This window comes from Balaenoptera musculus, chromosome 3, assembly GCF_009873245.2.
Source record: "Balaenoptera musculus isolate JJ_BM4_2016_0621 chromosome 3, mBalMus1.pri.v3, whole genome shotgun sequence".
Classification (NCBI taxonomy): Eukaryota; Metazoa; Chordata; class Mammalia; order Artiodactyla; family Balaenopteridae; genus Balaenoptera; species Balaenoptera musculus.
The window spans coordinates 157,623,130-157,643,046 of NC_045787.1; the positions used below are offsets into that span (position 1 = coordinate 157,623,130).

Below are 19,917 nucleotides of genomic sequence, written 5' to 3' on the forward strand. Positions count from 1 at the left end.
TTCAGGCTACACGGAAGGAACACAGCAGAGAATCACGGAGTCCTTCAAGGTGTCCCCAACCCTGGGCCCTGACCGTCTGCCTTGAGTTGGCCCCCGGGACCAGTTAAAACTTCACACCTGGACACATGTTTAAATTTGTCTGTGGCCACCGCATGAAAACTCAAATCCAAGGGCACTTAAAGGGAACTCTGCACCCAAGCGGATGAGGTTCCTCTGTCAGTGTGCACATACAATGCCCACTTGATCCTGGGCTGGAGGGAGGTCTGCGGAATGTAGAGAGTTGAAAGGGTCCCCCTTTGGGGTCGAGGTTGAGGCTAGGATGCCTGTGCCTTAGGGTGAAGAAAGAAGTGCAGAACGAGGCCCGGGGAACGAATTCCCTTAGACTGAAGTGGCCTCCAGGACGCAGAAGCGGAAGCATCGTGAGGCATCGTGTTCTAGCATTAGTAGAGAGGGAAACCGGTTGGGCGACGGGGACTGCCACTGGGGACAGCGCAGAGTCCGGCAAGGCTATCAAGGCGGGGAGGGGCCACTGCGAGAGGGAGGGGCCTCGCAGGGCAGTCACAGCGGGAGCTCGAAGGGCAGTCACAGCGCGGGGGCGACCTTTGCGCAAGGCGGGGCCGAGCCGGGCTGGGTCCCTGGCAACTCCGCGCCTAGAGCCACCGCCGCGCAGAAACCAAGCCGGGGTCCCGGCACCGCCGCTATGGACATCCCGCCGCTGGCGGGCAAGGTCGCAGTTCTGTCGCTGGGCGCTCTCCCGTTGTCCTACGCGCTCAACCACGTCTCGGCGCTCTCGTAGTGCGTGCGGGGAGGGGCCGGGGCGGCCTCCTCGGGGGCTGCGGGGCTGGGCTGGGGTGTGGAGGGGGCGGGATGGAGGATGCGCGGGCTCCCACGAGCCCAGCGGCCCCGCGCCGCTCCGGCCCGTGAGGACAGGGGCTGGGTAAGAAGAACCCCCCCCACCTCCAACCGGAAATCGCCTTCCAGCAGGCCCGGAGCTGTGTGCTGGAGCTGGGGTCGCTCCTGGGACTTTTGGGGCCTGGGGAGGAGGGACTTTGAGAAGCAGGGCCCCTAACAAGGCAGGGTTTTGGAGGGTTTCTGGTGTTTTCCCAGGCATGTGCCCAGCACAGGCTCCAGAGTCCCCAAGGGTCAAAGTATTGCCCCAGATAATGCCCCAGTGACCCGGCTCTTGCCACACACACGCTCTGCTGCGCCACCCCTACCAGACTGTCCCTCCATTGCCTGTCTCAGGCCTGGGACTTTTCTTCTCTTCAGGGCTGGCCCACCCTGTCCCTAGCCTCAGTTTCCCCTACATACCTCGACCTCTCCTGTCCCTATCTCCTAACTCTAGGCCTCAACCCTGTGTATCCAGCTACTGGGTACCAGGCAACCACAAGCCCCTCACACTCCCAAACCCAGCACAACCCAAGACATGGGGTAGAGGGAGTCTTGACTGTGGAGTTGGCTCCTTGGGTACAAATTACTGGCTCCATCCCCCTGGACCCTGAGTGAGCCAGGTTGCCCCAGGACCCTCAGTTTCTTCACTGTGTTATGAACATAATTCTAGAGCTCATCCCATAGTTACAGTTAGGGATTACAAATTGTGTGCCAAGATGCTGGTGTGGTCTCTCATGTGATTGCTATAATTGTCATGTTGGTTAGATGGGGCTGGGAATGGGGATCCTAGGAGTTAGAGGGGTTCAGGAGAAGGTCGGGGCCTGGAGAGAGTGTGGGGGGGAATGTGTGACCTTGGATATGTCTCCCACCCTCCCACCCTTGGCCTTGGTTTGCCAAGAGTTGGAGGCTGCCCAGAGACCTGGCTTCTATTATCTCTGCAGCTGGTTGACCTGCCTTATCAGGTTGATGGGAACAGATCAGGGCAGGGGTGGGGTGGAGTTGATGGAAATATTTGGACTTTACCTGAGGAGTCAGGAGCTTCAGACCATGAGGTGTACAGAGCTGAGCACTAGAGACCCTCTGGCAGGTGTGGGCACTGGGACTGGCCACAGAGGGTCTTGGAGCTGTTGAATGACAGAGCAAGCAAACTGTCACACACATCAGCAAGTGACTAGATAAATCATATAGTCAGAAGTGTTGACAGATGCTCTCTCTGTGCCTGGCCCAAGTCAGGCAATGATCCTTTCTGAGGAGTCAGGGAGGGCTTCCCTGGAGAAGGAGCAATGTAGCTGGGCCATGAAGGATGAGTAGGAGTTTGCCAAGTGGAAAGACTTTTGGAAGGAGTTTCCAGAAGAGGGAAACAGCTGGGGCGAGAGCCTGGTGCTAGGAAAGGGGAGTTTCAGGGAATGGCTTTCCTGGATGGACAGATGCTTCAGCCTCCTCACCTGGAGCTTCCTGGAGTCTGCTCTTGCCCTAGGGTGGGGCAGGACCTCAGAATGGGCCTGGCCTCCCTGACTTGGTTTTCCTCTCCACAGCCCCCTGGGGGTGGTGTGGATGAGCGCCCTGATCCTGGGTCTGCTCTTCTTGGCTATATACAGCTTGTCCCGAAGTGACATCTACTATGACCCACTCTATGCTGGTGAGTTGGTGGGAGGGTCTTAGGGAAGAGAACTGTCTGGGCAAGGGCCTTCTCCATCAGACTGGCAGCCCTTGAAGGGCCTTCATCAGACTGGAGAACCTCAGAGACTGGAGAGCCCCTGCTGACTGGGGAACCTCAAGGGGACTCCCCCTTCTGACTTGGGACTCCTGAGTGCAGGGACAGTGCCTTTCCCATCAGCCTCGGGACCCCTAAAGGCAGGGACTGTGCCTCCCTCTGAGGTGGGCTGTGGGTCATGTGACTTGCGGGGCGGGGCCTGGGAGCAGGTTTGTGCAGAGGCTTTGCCCGGAAACTGGGTGGCTGGTCACTGACCTGCAGTCTCAAGCCTCGGCCACACCTGGTCTGTGCCCCGCCCACACCCTGCCCATGCCCCACCTACTCTCCCCGTAGTGTTCGCAGTCTTCTCCTTCACCTCCGTGGTGGACCTCCTTATCGCTCTCCAGGAAGATGGCTACATGGGGAGCTTCATGGCGTTCTACACCAAGGAGGTATGTAAGGAAGCGGTCTGGGATGCCCGCAGCCCTACTGCCCGTCTGAGCCCTGCACCTGCCCCTGCAGGGTGAGCCGTTCCTGCGCACGGCACACGGGGTCTTCATCTGCTACTGGGATGGCATTGTTCACTACCTCCTCTACCTGGCCATGGCTGGTGCCATCCGTAAAAGGTGCGTGGGGTGGGCAGGGTGGCACCTGGACCCTGGGAAGGAGGTCGAGTCCTTAGGTGGGAGGTCCCAGGTCAGGATGAAGCCAGAAGTATCTGTAGGGGATATCAGGAAGCCTCTCTAGGGCTCTAGACAGGAGTGGCCAGGAGAAGGATCCAGGGAATATCACAGGTGTCAGTGATGGTCGGTTCTCTTCTCTACCACCCTGTGCCTGGGCAGACACTACTGTCCTTGGACAGAGGATTTGACTGTTCATTCCCTCATTCAACTTCCTGTTGTCCCTTCTGTCCTGGGTGACACTGAAGGGATCCAGAGCTGGGGATCCCGGATTGGTCTCTGGACCCTGTCGGGGGCTCTGAGACTGGGGGACAGGGATCTACTGGTCACCCCTCCATCCCCTGCCCAGGAAGAGGTACCGGAACCTTGGACTCTACTGGCTGGGATCCTTCGTCATGAGCATCCTGGTGTTCCTCCCAGGAAACATCCTTGGTAAGGACTTGGCTCTGAGGAATCCTGTCTCCCTGGGCTGGGTCACTGCCCTGTGTCTGGAAGTTCCCAGTGGATCCTCCATACCCTCTCCAATGTCTGCAGAGGGCACCCTCCTCCCCACCATATGCCTCTCCATTCAGAGCCTAAGCCAGCAGCCTTTCCCCACCACTCCCCCATTTTCCTCTTGGAGGTGCGGAAGCGCATTCCATTTCCTCCCCAGCTAGCGGTTCCTGACCCCAGGGACTTGGCCCAGAATGCTCTTGACACCAGAAGGGAATTTTAAGGTGGATCCAGAGGGCAGAGTGAAACCTTTGTAGGTAGGTCTTAGGAGGCGGAGCAGAGAAGGCAGCCAGGGATGTGGGGATGGCTGTGCAAGAGGAATATCCAGGGTGTTTCTAGGGGGAGCTAAGAATAGCTGAAGTGTACGAGCCATGTCCAGAAGGTAAATTGAGGCAGGCCAGGCTGAGGAGCATGGACATCATCTTATGATGGCACTGGGGAGTCAGACGTGTTAGGGCTGAGCTAGGATGGCATTTGTGAATCACAACTTCCAGCCAGGGGCTCTGACATGGCCCAGCTAAAGGATCCGGCCGGGCCTGGGAGATCCTCGCTGCATGACACCCTGTCTCTCCTACCATGGCAGGCAAATACAACTCAGAGATCAGGCCTTCCTTTTTCCTCACCATCCCCTACTTGCTGGTCCCCTGCTGGGCTGGCTTGAGGGTCTTCAACCAGACCCAGGCACCAAGCTGCTGCACTCCCAACATGGTGAGTCCCTTGCCCCCAGATAGGCCTTGTGCCAAATGCCTGAATGTCCCCCATTTGAGTTGCTTCTGGTCAAAGACATTATCTCCTTGGAAAGATCTCCTTGATCATTAGGGAAGAAGGGATGAGCCTTCATTGAGTGCCTGTTGGATACCAGACTTCTCATGCTGTTTCTCATGGGGCAGGTGGAGGAGGAGCAAAGAAAGGGCCTTCTGCAGCGCCCAGTTGACCTGGCCCTCATCATCTACCTCATCTTTGCTGCGTTCTTCACCTTCTTTCGGGGCCTGGTGAGTCTGCACTGGCCAGCCTACCTGCCTCCAACTCCCCGTCCCCAGCCCATCCCTCCCTCCTTTATCTTCATTATCCAGTGCAAAAAGGCCACTGCTCTCCCATCTGATCATCCAGGGAAGTTCATCGAGTCTAACCTGAGTGTTCCATCACAAAGCCCCATTCCCTGTAGCCTTCTCTCCAGCTCACATATCTGTGGATTCTCAGCCAGAGGAGAGAACCAAAGCTGGGGCAGGCCAGAGCAAGGGGTATGGGCCCCTCCTGGGAGGCCGGGGAAGGCTTCCTCTGGGAGGGATGTTTGAGGCTGTTGGTTTGTCTGTGGGCCCCAGGTGGTGCTTGACTGCCCCATGGATGCCTGCTTTGTCTACATCTATCAGTATGAGCCATACCTGCGGGACCCCGTGGCCTATCCGAAGGTGCAGGTGAGAGGGCAGATGGGAGGAGAGCGCCACAATCCTGCCGTGGTTAGGGATCTGCTGGGCCCCTTTGAAGCAGGTGTCAAAAACACAAGTCAAACTGGTGGAAGCACAAATGGAATTTATTGTCCTACCAAAAAAGTACAGATATTCTCTTCAGGTATGGCTGGATCCAGGAGCTCAAGGATAGCTCTGTCTCTAGACTGTGTTTTCTTTGCATGTGCTCCACTCCCAGGTAGTGCCGTTGTGGTATGGCAGAGACAGCCTTGGGTAGCTCTAGGCTTCCATTCTTTCTACTTAGCCACCACAGAGGAGTGTGAGCCCTTAATTCCTCAGCTTAAGTATAAGTCTTAGGCAGGCTCTGATTGGCCAAGTTTAAATCACATGCTCATAGCTGATTTTTATGGCCAGGGGGCTGGGGTGTTCTGATTGGCCAGGCCAGGGTCACATGCTACTTCTGGAGTAAGGTGGGTGGGCTCAGTGTGTGGGAGTGGGATGGGTGGGGAAACCCAAGGGAAATAAAGAAGCAATTTGCACAGGGTAGGATGTGCAGAGAGCCCCAGTCTTGGGTGGGGTCTGAGGCTGGCCAGATTCTCCTTGGGGCCACCACCTGAGGGGTATCAGGAGACCCAACTGGGGCAGCCGCTCAATCCATCAGCTGTGTGCCCCCCAGATGCTGGTGAATATGTTCTACGTGCTGCCCTTCTATGGCCTGGCCATCTATGCCCTCATCTTTCCTGGCTGCTCCTGGCTGCCTGACTGGACCTTGGTATTTGCTGGAGCCATTGGCCAGGTGAGGTGGGGTGGAACGGGGTGGGGTGGGCCAGTGCATAGGGAAGAAAGTTTCTGCCTGCTCATTAATTGCTTTTGTGCTCACCCTGAGCAGGGTGATACTCGGCCCCTGACAGGCTCCACCCCCAGCTCAGTACCCCAGGATTCCCTAGTGTGGGGGAGAAAGAGCCAGACACAGACACCCCAAACCCATGAGGTTAGAACTGAATAGAGGGAGGTAGAGAGTCTGAGAGGGATTCCAGAGGGGGCAGAGTTCTTAGAAAAGGGGGCATAGGCTTTTTTTTTTTTCTCTATTGTACTTTACTATTTATTTTTCACTTTGTTGCGGCATGATTGTATATTCAAAGTACAATAAAAGAAAATACTTATTGTCTATTTCTCTTCTGGATATTATTATCATTGTTATTATTATTAGTTGTTTTATTAACAATGACTGTCAAAAATAATTTTGTTGTACAGAAGAGTGCTGTAAAAATCTCAGCCATCTATCAAAATTGCTAAGAATGTCTCATTTCCATCCAGCTCTTTAAAGGCAGAAGAACTACTCTTAACTTGGTTTCTTTCTTCTCTATATTTTGCTTTGGAAGCTGTGTTCTGAGTCCGAAGGCTCTGACTACCAATATTTAAAGTCAAGCTTTGGAGATATTTTTGCTATTTCAAAAGCTTTCTCATGCATAGGCTTTAAAAATTCTTACACGCAATATTTGGCTCTTTATTCCATCTGTAATTTATTTTTCTATGTGATGTGAAGGAAGAATCTGAAAATTATATGTTTCTCCTTATGATACTCAATGATACTCAGTATCCAAGGTATTAAAGAATTTGGAAGTATCTGACTTGACAAGTTCAAGAAATTGGAAACCTTATTTCAGGAGGAGGGAAATCTTCTAACATTGTAAACCAGAAGGACTGGACTGATCTTGCTGAGCCCCAGCTATCATCCTACTCTCTGTTTTTATTTTGTGTATTACTATCTAATTATAAAGGGTTATTATTAAGGGAGAATAGTAATTCAAGCATATTCAAGGCTTTGTGTAGAAAATATCTTTACTCCTTTTAAACATAGATTTTACTTTTTGCATAGTTTTAGGTAGCAAGCCAGTTAGGACTGTTGAGAATTTCTGAAGCAAAGAAAATTTACATGAAGGAATGTTTTGGGCTTCATGAGGTTTCTGAACTCTAAACCCCTATACAGAAAAAAGGGCTTGGTTAACACTGTGCTAAGAGAGTTGACCAAACTTCAATTTGACTTCCACCTGAACTAGGTTGTAGTTTATGTCAATAAAGATGACCCCAGCCCTCATGCTGAGTCTTTGCTCAAGAAAATGTGATCCTGCCAAACCACAAAATGTACACTGTCTAACCCACCTTGCCAAACCATTTTCAGTAATTTTTCCACTTACTCTTTTTGTAATTTTCCATTTCTTTTTTTTCCAAATAAATGTTTCTTTTTTTTGAGCTCTGGAAAGATATTACTTTTTTTTTTGAATTTTTGAATTTTATTTTATTTATTATTTTATACAGCAGGTTCTTATTAGTTATCCATTTTATACATATTAGTGTATATATGTCAATCCCAATCTCCCAATTCATCACACACACCCCTGGGGGCATAGGCTTTGAAGTATGGGTATGAGTTCTTCAGGCAGGGAAGGGCATTCCAGGAATGGGAACAGCATAAGGAAATGCACAGAGGGGGCCAGTGATTTAGAGACCCATAACGTGGGTAAAGGCAGAGACAAGATAAATTGACAGCTAGATGCTAAGGGCTTTGAACTCTGGGCTTGGGGGCTTGTGCTGAGAACAATGGGGAGCTGTAGAAGGTGTTTGAGCAGTGGAGGGCCCAGTCAGAGCTGGGGGCATGTTTCTGGGTTTCTGATGGGAAGTGATAAAGGCTGGGCCCTGGCCAGGGCAGTGGGACCAGGGGAACATCCATTAGATATATTATTATTTTATCGATTAGGGGTAGAATTGAGAGGATTTGTGTCAAGGCTGCCTGGGGTGGGGAAGACCAGGAGGAGGAGCTGGACTCAGGGCAGAGAAATAGGGTGCAGGGTCCAGTAGACAGAGTGAAGATCGTTCTGGTTAGGCAGCTGGGGAGAGGCTTACAGATGGATGGATGAGGATAGACAGGACATGTGAGGACAGGGATATTTAGAGACAGATGGATTGAAAAGGGGAGACAGGTAGATCAGCAGAACCAGCGAGATAGGGATGGGGACATTTTGAGCTCCGCAGGGTGGGATGCTGGTGATGCTGGGACTTGTTCTCTCCTGGTCTGTGACATCCATCCTCCCTTTTTGGCCACCAGGCACAGTTCTCACACATGGGTGCTTCCATGCACCTGCGCACGCCCTTCACCTACCGTGTGCCTGAGGATGCCTGGGCCAGCTTCTTCGTGTGCAACCTACTGTATGCTCTGGGGCCCCACTTGCTGGCCTACCGCTGCCTGTGGAGCCCTGCCTTCTTCCTACGCCCGCTTCCTGGCCCCCCAGCCCACCATGAGAAGCAGCACTGAGGGGGCCATGGGACTCCCCAAGATCCTGTTTACATACCCAGCTGGCCCTGCCCCTGGAAGGGTGGGTTGGGTTTTTTAGAGGCAGGAGGTGTGTCTCTGGGTGCCTTCAGTCCTGGCTATGGTGATTTCAGGGTGGGATGGGGGGGCCCAAGGTCCAGGTGTTCCAGCAGAGAAGGCCACGGCCATGCTCAGCTGTCACCTCACCCAAACTCCACACTGGCACCCTCCCGGAATTTATCCATCATCCCCCCATGGATCCTTTCAGTAAAATTCCTTTTGACGCATACAATGTTGCTCTGAGTGTTTCAGGGGGCAGGGGCAAGGGACCCCCTCCTCCAAACCCACGAGGGCCCACTCATCACTGCCAGCATAACCATCAGGAGCTGGAGGTGCCGGACAGCAGAAGTCTACCTCTGGTTGGTGTGCCCAGCCCCATCTTCCAGATAGGGAAAACCGAGGCTCAAAGAGGACCAGAGACCTGCCTGAGGGCACAATCAGGAGAGAAGGGTCCAAAGTCTAAGCTCCACCAATAAATTCTAATAACTAACAGTGTGGCACAGTTATTAAGCACCTACCATATACCAGGCCAATGGCTAACCTCACATGCTACATGCTGGGTCTCACCGCATATTCCAGATGGGGAAACTGAGCCTGCGGGAGATGAATGTCCTGGTCCGAAGTCATGCCTCCTGGATGCAGCTGAGTTAGGCAACGAGCCCCAGCCCCTTCAACCACAGAGCCCATAACCCTGCCTCTGCTGTCTGCCTGGCTTATATTTGGGGGAAACTGAAGCTGGGGAGGCAGCCAAGAAGTTGGGAGAAGGGCTCATTGCCTCCTGGTTTGATTTTTGAACTTGAGTGAAGGTCCAGGTTCAGGGGTAACTCCTGCCCAGACCACTCTGGGTCAGGGGGTTGATCCGCCTGCTCCCTGCCCTTACCAACACTTATTAGGCACCTATGTCTAGCCATTAGATCTTCACGAAAGACCCAGCACTCCATATCTCAGATGTGGAAACTGAGGCATAGAGTGAGGGACAGAGTCCCTCTGCAGAGCGTGTGATTGTTGTAGGGCCCGCATCCCACAGAGTGAGCACCCTTTGGCTGCCGGAGCCCAGGACGCTTTGATGGTCACCCAGTGACAGATGGGAAAACTGAGACGTGCAAGCCAAGCCCCTTTCCCAGGTTACTCAGCCCCCCTGCCCACGCAGGGCATCATCAGGCCCCCCACTTCCTCCATTTTAAAGAGAGTTAAACTGAGACCCAGAAAGTTTCCTCCGGTGGCCCAAGGTCAGCCAGCAGGGAGGCTGGGACCTGGCTCTGAACTCACTGTTCAGGGCAGTCCTTCCTCCATCTGTGCCCATCATCACCTCTCCCCCAGCAGGCGCCACCACGTCCCCTTTAACGCCCCCCCTCGTCCACCTCCCTCCTCCCCTTGCAGGCAGACGCCGGGATTGCGCCGCCTGCAGGGACCTGCCCAGTCCTTCCTGGGTGTGCGGGGAGCGCAGTCCCGGCACATAGGGGCCGCTGGTCGGGGGCCGCACCGGCAGGATGGTGAGTGGGGCTATGGGTTCGGTAGGTCCTTCTCTGGGATTCTGTCTCTGTGTCTCTGATCTACATCCCGCAGTGTTTCTCTCTTCAGTCCCTCTCTCCGTCTCATCTCTCCCATCTCTCTCTGTCTCTCACCTTGTATCTCTTTCCCTCCCACTCTCTCCCTCTCTGCTTCTCCTTTTCTTATTCTATGTCTCTCCCTACTTTTCTCTCCCTCTTTTTTTTTTTTTTTTTTTGGGTCCCTTTTCTCTCCCTCTCTCTGAGTCTCTGTCTCTCCCTACCCCCATGTCTCCCTCTTCTCTGTGTCTCTTTCCCTCTTGCTCTCTCTCCTTTCTCTCTTTCAGTCTCTCCCTCTCTACCTCTGTCTCTCCATCTTTCCTTACTCTTCTCCGTGTGTCCCTCTGGCACTCTCTTCTCTCTCCCCCTTTGTATCTCTGTCCCTCTCCATCTTTCCTTCCTCTGTCTGTGACACTTTCCTTCTGTCTCCATCTCTCCCTGCCTTTCTCTCTGCCTCAGTCTCTTTCCCTGTCCTCGCCCTCTTTCTGTGCGTCTCCCCCGCTCTGCCTCTACCACCCGCTCGCCCTGCCACCCCCACCTGCACGGGTTTGCTGCAGTCTCCTGGCGCGCGGATAACCTTGCTGCTGCCGCCGCTCCAGCTCCTCTGCTCCTCCCCCCTCCTCCCCAATCCTCGGCCTGGGCCAGAAAAGAGAGAGAGAGAGAAGGGCGCGGGGCTCCGAGGCTCTGGTGTTGGGGTCAGGGGGTCAGGTGGGTTGCCCGTGCAGAACTAAGGGAGAGTGAGTCCAGGGGCGTGGGCTTTGCCCGAGGGCAAGTGTGTGAGATCCTGGGAGAGTGGGGGTGGGTGGGAGGGTCTGCTAGCCTTCTCCTTGGGGGGGTCCTCCGGGATCCTGGCTGGGCTGGGGACCTGGGCATGTAAGAAGTCCTCGCCGCGGGAAAGGAAGGCCAGGGAGTGAGTCTTCTGAAAGACAAAGGCCAGGAGGCTGGACTGAGCGCTCCGTGCCACCAGGTGTGTGCTCCGGCGGCCCTCGGTCTCGGGGCACTCTGGGCAGCTGCATGGGGAGTCCTGCTGCTCACCGGCGCCGCGGAAGCGGAGCACGGCCGGAAGAAGGTCGTGCACGTGCTGGGTGAGTCAGGGCCGTGGAAGCGGATCTTGCCCCGCAGAAGCCGTGGCCAAGTAGGATCACCAGGGTGCATGGAGCTGGGAGGACGGAGGGTGCTGGGCGGTCCTGATGGCCACAGTCCCCGCCCCCTCCCTAGTCCCCTTACGGAGCCCCTTTACCCTTCTGATCTCCTGATCCTCACCCAAGTTTTCTTCCCACATCCCTTTCCCTGGGTCCCCCTCCCCAGGTTCCCCTGCCCCGCCCCTAGAACCTCTTCTTAACCCTCTTTGGTTGCCCATAGAAGGGGAGTCGGGCTCCGTGGTGGTGCAGACAGCGCCGGGACAGGTGGTCAGCCACCGGGGTGGCACCATCGTCTTGCCCTGCCGCTACCACTACGAGGCAGCCGCCCACGGCCACGACAGCGTCCGCCTCAAGTGGACCAAGGTGGTGGACCCGCTGGCCTTTGCCGATGTCTTCGTGGCGCTGGGTGCCCAGCACCGGGCGTTTGGCAGCTACCGCGGGCGGGCTGAGCTGCAGGGCGATGGGCCCGGGGATGCCTCCCTGGTTCTCCGAAACGTCACGCTGCAGGATTATGGGCGCTATGAGTGCGAAGTCACCAACGAGCTGGAGGATGACACTGGCATGGTCAAGCTGGACCTGGAAGGTGACTAGCCTGTGGGCAGGATGAGGCTCATTTCTAAGTGAGAAGAGAGGAGGGTATTGCAAAGGACAGAAACCAAATCAAGTTGGCCTGAAGGAATTCAGCGGCTTGGTGGGGTAGGATAATGGTTCTGATCTGGGGTGATTTTGCTACCTGGGGATATTGGCAATATCTAGAAGTAGGTTGTGGTGATATAGTGGGTAGAGACCAGGGATGCTGTAAACAGCCCACAACACACAGGACAGTCTCCCCACAGCACAGAATAATCCAGTCCAAAATGTCAATAGTGAAGACATTGGGAAACCCTTTGGTAGGATCCAAGCACAGTGAGATCCAGGCATTCACATCATGTCAGAAATCCTTCCTTCAGCTCTGTTTCCCTGGGTGGGCTTTCCTTGGACAAGTTTCCCCTGATGGAACCAAAAAGTAGTGCCAGGCTTCCACCCTCCCAGCTTGGCAATTGATTTCCTAGGAGTGCTAGCTAGAGTCCCAGAGTTGTCCTTCATTGGCCCAGCTTGAGTCATTTGCCTATCCATGGGCCAATCACTGTGCCTGGGAGATGGGATGCTCTGATTGGCTGACTGTGGAGCTGGGAAGTAGGGTTTCTATCTGAAGAATTCCCTCCCATGTGGTTTGCCTTCTTCACTCCACCTCAGAAGATGCTAGAGAGATTTCAGAGCCCTCACTCGTTGAACTTCCCAACAATAGCGAATAACAACAACAATAATAGAAGCAGCTCTCCTTTATTGGGTGTTTTCTATGTGCCAGGAGCTTGAAGAGCTCTCTGAGCTTTCATTTAATTTTCCCAAAAACCCTGAGGGAGACGGTATTACTCACAGAGGGGCAGCTGGCTCAGAGAGGTTAGAGCCTTGACCAGGGCACATACCAGTGAGTGGCAGAGCCAGGACTGGAAATCTAGTCTGTCAGGCTCCAGCTCTTCTCTCTGGCTCCTGTTTGATCCTTCCCGCATCTGCTGAGAGAAGCATCTGCACCTGCACCCCCAAGGTCCACCCTACAAACACAGACACACAGAACACTAGTGAGCTGAGATGACTGTGATTCCGATGAGGGACGAGTTATAAGAACTGAAGGTAGAAGGGAAACCAATGGGAATTGCCCTGGACAATGCTGGAGATCAAAGAGGTCTTTGCCCAGGGTCAAACTTTCGTGGGCTCCCAGTGTGAGGGAGTCAGTCTTGTGGGCTCAGAATTTGACAAGAAGGAAGGTCCTGATGCTGGAAGAATGTCAGAAGCACGTAGAACTGAATGGAGGGTTGTGGGAGCTGGGTTTTGAAGGATGAATAGTAGTTCGACAGGTGGAAAGGTGGAAAGAACATGAACAAAAGCCTCCAGTGGTGGAAAGGAGGTGGACATGATTAAGTATGTCAAGGGGGAGGGTCAAGTGAATCCCAAGCTTAAGGCAAAGGTATGAGGGGTGTGAACTGGGGAAAGGCATGGTCAGCTCTGAGGCCATAGTGAGGGATGGCCTGAAAGGTCTAGGTGGAAGAGTCACACGGCACCACAGATGTCAGGTAGGTGGGTGAGAGTTGGGGGGTCCGAGCTGACCCTCGTGTATCCTCTCAGGCGTAGTCTTCCCTTACCACCCGCGTGGAGGCCGCTACAAGCTGACCTTCACGGAGGCGCAACGCGCGTGCGCTGAACAGGACGGCATCTTGGCGTCGGCTGAGCAGCTGCACGCGGCCTGGCGCGACGGCCTGGACTGGTGCAACGCGGGTTGGCTGCGCGACGGCTCCGTGCAGTACCCGGTGAGCCAGCCCCGGGAGCCCTGCGGCGGCCTGGGCGGGGCCGGGAGCGCCGGGGCTGGCGGCGGAGCCTCGGGGGGTGTGCGCAACTACGGCTACCGCCAGAACGCCGAGGAACTCTACGACGCCTTCTGCTTCACATCCAACCTCCCGGGTGCGTAGGCTCCACCCCTGGGAGGAAGGTCCTGCCCTCCGCTGGCCCGGGCCCCGCCCCGCGTATGAGACCCCACCCCCACACAGGTACCCCTCCCTCTCAGATTCTTTCCCACTCCGCCCAGGTCTCTCTCCCTGTTCTTCCTCTCCACACCCGCCCTCGCCCTCGGGGGTCCGAACCAGGAGATCCCGTCCCTAGTACTGCCTAGGCACGGCAATCAAACATCGCCTGGCACCAGCACTGCTCTAGCCGAGGCTGTGGTCCCGGGCTGCAGGGGAGGGGGTGTTTCTGAGCCCTGAGGCTGAGGTCCTAGGCTGCAAGCGGGAGAGTGTCCTGAATCCCGAGGAAGCCGGGTCCCAAGAGCGGCCCTAACCACTTCTCCCCATCCCCCGGCAGGGCGCGTGTTCTTCCTGAAGCCGCTGCGGCCCGTGCCCTTCGCGGGAGCAGCGCGCGCGTGCGCGGCGCGCGGAGCGGCTGTGGCCAAGGTGGGGCAGTTGTTCGCCGCGTGGAAGCTGCAGCTGCTGGACCGCTGCACCGCAGGCTGGCTGGCGGACGGAAGCGCACGCTACCCCATCGTGAACCCGCGCGCGCGCTGCGGCGGTCGCCGGCCAGGTGTGCGCAGCCTTGGCTTTCCTGACGCCACGCGCCGCCTCTTCGGCGTCTACTGCTACCGCGCGCCTGGTGCACCGGACCCGGCACCTGGTGGCTGGGGCTGGGGCTGGGCCGGAGGCGGCGGGTGGGCTGGAGGCGCGCGAGACCCCGCCGCCTGGACCCCGCTGCGCGTCTAGGCCCGGGCCGTGGACCGCTGGGGCGCTTGGCGGCTGGCCGAGTGCCCTACGGCCACTTGGAGATGGACCACACCCCTGGAGACTGGCCATGCACCCTGCGGTGCCCTGCAAGTTGACCAGGCTTCCTGCGGTCCTTAAACCCTGGCCACACCCTCTGAGGTCCCCAGAGTCTGGCCAGTCCCGGGAGCCAAGTCCCCTGGAGTCCCCTGGAAATCGACCAAGCCCCGCCTCTCCTGGACAGTGGATTCCTCTCCTCTCCCAACTTTCTCCAGGAGACAGGGCACACCCTCTGAGAACCACTGGAGACCAACAGAACCCGAGGTCTCCTGAACACTGGAAACATCTCGCGAGGTCTTCTGGAACTACCCCCAAGGTCGCCTGGAGGCTGGACCCCCGGGATTATCTGGAGACAGGGCAAACGTCCTATGCATCTCCCTGGAGACTGAAGACTGGTCCCCTAAGGTCACCCGGACACTGAACTCTCCTCCCTATCACCTGTAGAGAAACCAGAAACCTCAGAGTTCGTCAGTTGACCATGCCACCGTGGTCACATGAAGACTGTGGGCTCCTGTCCTCTCCTCTAGGGTGACCTGGAGTTTGGTTACTCCCATTCTCCCCCCTTCTCCTACGAGTCCCCCAGTTTCCATAGTAACAGGCCGTGTCCCCAGGTAACTGTGGAGAACAGCTCCACCCCTCCAGTTTCAGGGGAGACCACCCTTGTCTGTCACTGTTAAGACAGATTGACACGCCCCAGCTGGCTCGCATTACTGGCAGCCGTGGCCCATCCCTTAGGTATCTCTCTGAGGGAGCAAATCCGTCTTCACCTGACGGGCCCTTTCCTGGCTGTCACCTAAGAGACCATCTCCCAGGCCCAGAGACCCATAAAATCTATGTCATTCACTATGGAGAGAAGCTGCCCCACTTCCCATTGTTACCAAGGCGACCAGCCCAGCTTCTACCTGTCACCTAGAGTCACACAGCCCTTCCTTCATCAGTCACACCCATGGAGTTAGTGCCTCCCTCCTCCAGCTGTAACCATGGACACCGCACGTTTCCTATCTCACCCACCTTCACCCCAGAGACCTACAACTTCACTCCCACTGTCCTCACCCTGACCAACAGCCATGGAAACCACCCTCTCCCCTAACTGTCCTGAGAGTGACCCAATATTCGGTTCTCCAGCTCTCACCATGGAAACAGGCTGCTCCCTTCTGCGGGGCGCCTCAGCTCCTCGCTACCCTCCAAGCTCCTCCCCCAAGCGGCTTGGACCCCCCCCCAGCTGTTGCCATGGAGACTACACTCCGGTGTCTGAGGTAACAGAACACCTGTCCCCCTAGGCTTTCCCTTGTCGGTAGGGCCCGCCCCTCCAAACTGTCACCATAGAGACTGTCAACGTCGTCCCCAGGACAACTGACTTCCCAGTTCTCAGGAACTTCTTACCATGGGCCTGAACTGTGCCCCATAGGGCTTAATGGCTGCCCCTTCACCAGATGGGCCCAGCTCCAGGCAGCATCTCAGACCCAGGTGGACTTCTGGAGCTGCTGGATATCCTCCGTTTGCACGTTAACTATATCCCAGACAACAGCTGTGCACGAGACACCCTTGCAGCACCCAGGTGAACAAACTGAGGCTCTGGCGTGCCCCTACCCTTTGTGCTATGCAAGCACTAGGCTTCCGCTTCCTCTCTGAGACCACATCCCCGTTCTCACTGAGTTCCTCTCTCCTTTTCTAACTTCCCTCCACCCACATTTTCCTTCTTAGAGATCCAGGAGAGGTTGAATTGTCTTTAAACCTCAAAATCCTCTCTGAGCTCCAGGTTCTAAAGGGCAATTTGTGCTAAGAAGTCAGGACCCAAACTCCCCAGTGTTAATAGCTAGCTCAGAGAGACTGTCCATGAACAAGGCCACCCCAGCTTTTGGAGACCCCAGTTTCGAGGTCTTGCCTGGAGTGGCACTGGGGTCCCTCCTGGAGCCCTCCATATTGTCACATCCATCTCCAGGAAACCCATCTGTGGGTTTTGGAACCAGGTATGCCTGGGTTCGAATCCTGCCTCTATGACCAAGTGACAAAACCCCTGATCCTATTTCCTCCTCTGTATCAAGGCTGTTCTAAGGTCCCAGTGAGTGCAAAGTGTACAGCAGGGGCTCAATAAATTTTTTTTTTTTTTGATGAATGAGAAAATGAGACAGCTCGTGGGTAGTTACTTCAAAAATGCACTTTGGTGGACAAAATGTTTTTCACCTGTGGGTGCTTGGTGACGATTCGGTTGGGAAGCGTCTCCTCTCATTCCTCAGGACCATTCCCTCTCCCTAATCTCTCTCCCCTCCCTTCCCCCCCCCATCGTCTTTCCCTCACTCTGTCCCTTGAGCCACCTCCCATGGGTCTGGCCCTTCTCAGCCTTGTCCTAATTGGGTCACTAACCAATCCAGTGATTCCTCTCAGTCCCCTGGGAATGAAGTGTGTGAAACTGGGTGTTGAGTTCCTGCATCAGGAAGGCAGAGAAGTTGCAAATTTTCCCTGGGGTGGGTGTGGAGGTCAGGGTAGGGAGAGTGTGGGCCGAGGAGTATTGAAAGTTTCAGGCATACAAAGAAAGGGAGAAGAGAAAAAAAGTGTAAACGTCTGATATGGTCGTAGAAGTGGGATGGTCGATTTAACTGCTCATGCTTCAATGACAGATGGGACAGAACTCCTAGAGATTCCAACCACTCATCTGAAGCCAGGGTCCAGTCCCTTAGTTAGACTGCCTTGGGCTCCAGCTGTGCCTTAGCTTCCTTGACTTGAGGAATAGTAGGGGCATTTTTCTGGAGATGAGTGCATAAGATTTCTTTCATCCCACCTTTTCCCTGCTGACATCCTTTCTCCCTTCCATGGGTTCCAGCATCCTGATTTTGCCTCGGGTATGTAAGTTTCCCTCCTCTCATTCTGTGAGTCAGAGGGGCTGACGCCACTGGGCAATGAGTGCTGTGGCTCATCTTCCTGGGCAACCCTAATTGGTCCAGGGGTGGACATGGACCCAGGCAGACCAATGAGACTGCCTGCGATTTTGATGGACCAATAGGACCAAGGGAACCCTCTTTCTGCTGGGTCTCTGCACTGTTGGAGTGGAGGTCTTCGAGGGTCCACCTGGAGGAGACCTAAGGATGGCAACCAGGGTAGAGCCACTCCTGAAGCTAGTTATTCAGAGAAATGTCTCACTCCTGTCTTCCAGCACCCAGGGCACTTCTCAGAGACATCTAAAATTTCTTACATGTCCTTCAAAAGATGTTTCATATTCATTCAATCAAACATGCATATATTGTTTTCCCCCCACTTCTACACAAATGAAAATATGCAACATATATTTTTTATGTTGTAAAACTTCACATAATATGAAATTCACCATTGTAAACATTTAGAAGTCTTCAATTTAGTGTCATTTAGTACATTCCCAGTGTTGTTCAACCATCACCCCTATCATTTTCATCACCCCAAAGAAAATCCCATACTCATTAAGCAATCACTCTCCATTCCTCCATCCCCACTCCATGCCCTGACAACTGTTAATCTACTTCCCATCTCTGTGGATTTGCCTAGTCTTGACATTTTGTATAAGTGGAATCCTACAGTATGTGTCCTTTTGTGTCTAGCTTCTTTCACTCAGTATAATATTTATGGCTGAATAATGTTCATATATATGTATATATATCACATTTTGTTTATTCTTTTATCAGTTAATGGATATTTGGGTTGTTTCCACCTTTTGGCTATTGTGAATAATGCTGCTATGAACATTTGTGTGCCATATATACTTTATTTTATATATTTATTTATTTTTGGCTGCATTGGGTCTTCGTTGCTGCACTCAGGCTTTTCTCTAGCTGTGGTGAGCGGGGGCTACTCTTGTTGCAGTCCGCGGGCTTCTCATTGCGGTGGCTTCTCTTGTTGCGGAGCGTGGGCTCTAGGTGCACGGGCTTCAGTAGTTGTGGCATGCGGTCTCTAGAGCGCAGGCTCAGTAGTTGTGGCGCACAGGCTTAGTTGCTCCATGGCATGCGAGATCTTCCTGGACCAGGGCTTGAACCCGTGTCTCCTGCATTGGCAGGTGGATTCTTAACCACTGCGCCACCAGGGAAGCCCTCATATACACTTTTAAAGTAACTCTTATTTAACAATATATTTGGGGACTGGTTTCCTTCAGCATGTAAAAATCCGTCCCCTTCCCCCACCAGCATTCTTTCGAAGGTTAGCAAAGTAGTCACTGTTTGGATGCACCATAATCTTTGTAATCAGTCTCCTAATGGTGGACATTTACATTGTTTCCCATATTTTGCTGTTAGTAATAAGTACCATGGTCATCACATAAGTACAAGTATAACTGGAGGATGATAGCAGGAATTGTTTGATCAAGGCGTCAAAACTTGCCATTTTGTTAGTGATCTCCAACTCTTCTTAGAGGTGAGGCCAATTTATAGCCCATCAGTAACAGATGTACTTGCCTATTTCCATACGTCCTCAGTAGCATCATGTGTTACCACTTGTTACCTTAGCCAACCTGATAGGTGAAAAATAATATCTCATTGTGGTTGTCACTTGCAATTCACCTGTTATATAAAGCTGACTATCCTCCACTTTGACTTTAGATGCAGGCAGTTGAGTAAATCATAAATCATTCTCAGTTCAGGTACATTGTCATCATTGAAATATGCAAGGCCCCTCTCTTGTGAGATTTATTTGTTTATTCCCTTTTATTTATATGTCCTTATTTGTGTACCTTGGAGATCTGAAAATTGTGTATTATTTTGTTGAGCATATGTTGTAGTTTAAGAGCCATGTGTATTTCCTTTTCTTTGAGCTTTTTGTTCATATCCTGTGCCCATTTGGCTATTGGATTATTGGGGGTTTTTTCGTATTGATTTGTAGGAGCTCTTTATATATTAAGGCAAAATTCCTTTATCTCTGATTTGAAGAATTGTTTCCAAGCTTGGCATTCGCCTTTTGACCTTGTTAATGTTGTTTGTTGCCACTATTGCTTTAGAATAAAGCCCAAACTTCTCATTACAGCCCATATTGCCCTGAGTGATCCATCCTCTGCCTCTGACCTCATCTCCCTCCACTGTCTACCTCTGTCACTCCGCTCCAGCCACTATGGACTCTTTGCTGTTTCTCAGATGAACCATGTTCCCTTCTGCAAGAAGATTTTCACTTTTACTCTTCCCTCTGCCTGAAACTCTCTTCCTTTCTTCCCTTCTTCGTCTAGTTAATGCTATTCATCCTTTAGATTCCATTCACCTCCTCTAGGAAGCCTCCCCTGACCACCTCCCACATCTGTTCTGTCCACCACTATCTCCCCAGCACCCAGCACAGTACACGGCATATAATAGCTGCCCAGTAAGTCCTTGCTGAGTGAATGAATGAAGGAAGGTGTCAGGAGGCAGG

General features: G+C 53.7%; 2 protein-coding genes across 2 annotated transcripts; both read left to right on the top strand.

Annotated features, from left to right (window-relative positions):
* Positions 1-589: 589 nt before the first annotated feature.
* On the top strand, positions 590-8,755 carry TM6SF2 (transmembrane 6 superfamily member 2). The gene is made up of 10 exons (XM_036849421.1): positions 590-795; positions 2,427-2,530; positions 2,939-3,036; positions 3,107-3,210; positions 3,614-3,696; positions 4,340-4,464; positions 4,647-4,748; positions 5,079-5,171; positions 5,839-5,958; positions 8,269-8,755. Exons 1-10 carry the CDS (start codon positions 701-703, stop codon positions 8,473-8,475), a joined length of 1,131 nt encoding a protein of 376 aa, XP_036705316.1. The 5' UTR covers positions 590-700; the 3' UTR covers positions 8,476-8,755.
* A 1,216-nt stretch (positions 8,756-9,971) lies between these two features.
* Positions 9,972-16,676, top strand: HAPLN4 (hyaluronan and proteoglycan link protein 4). The gene is made up of 5 exons (XM_036845511.1): positions 9,972-10,025; positions 11,047-11,164; positions 11,442-11,804; positions 13,385-13,717; positions 14,114-16,676. The coding sequence occupies exons 1-5, from the start codon at positions 10,023-10,025 to the stop codon at positions 14,503-14,505; spliced, it is 1,209 nt and encodes a 402-aa protein (XP_036701406.1). The 5' UTR covers positions 9,972-10,022; the 3' UTR covers positions 14,506-16,676.
* The last annotated feature ends 3,241 nt before the right edge of the window (positions 16,677-19,917 follow it).

Coding starts and splice junctions, on each gene's coding strand:
- TM6SF2 (XM_036849421.1), top strand. CDS start 701: ATGGACATCCCGCCGCTGGCGGGCAAGGTCGCAGTTCTGTCGCTGGGC. Junction 796..2,426: donor CACGTCTCGGCGCTCTCGTA/GTGCGTGCGGGG, acceptor TCCTCTCCACAG/CCCCCTGGGGGTGGTGTGGA. Junction 3,037..3,106: donor TGGCGTTCTACACCAAGGAG/GTATGTAAGGAA, acceptor CTGCCCCTGCAG/GGTGAGCCGTTCCTGCGCAC.
- HAPLN4 (XM_036845511.1), top strand. Junction 11,805..13,384: donor GGTCAAGCTGGACCTGGAAG/GTGACTAGCCTG, acceptor GTATCCTCTCAG/GCGTAGTCTTCCCTTACCAC. Junction 13,718..14,113: donor CTTCACATCCAACCTCCCGG/GTGCGTAGGCTC, acceptor ATCCCCCGGCAG/GGCGCGTGTTCTTCCTGAAG.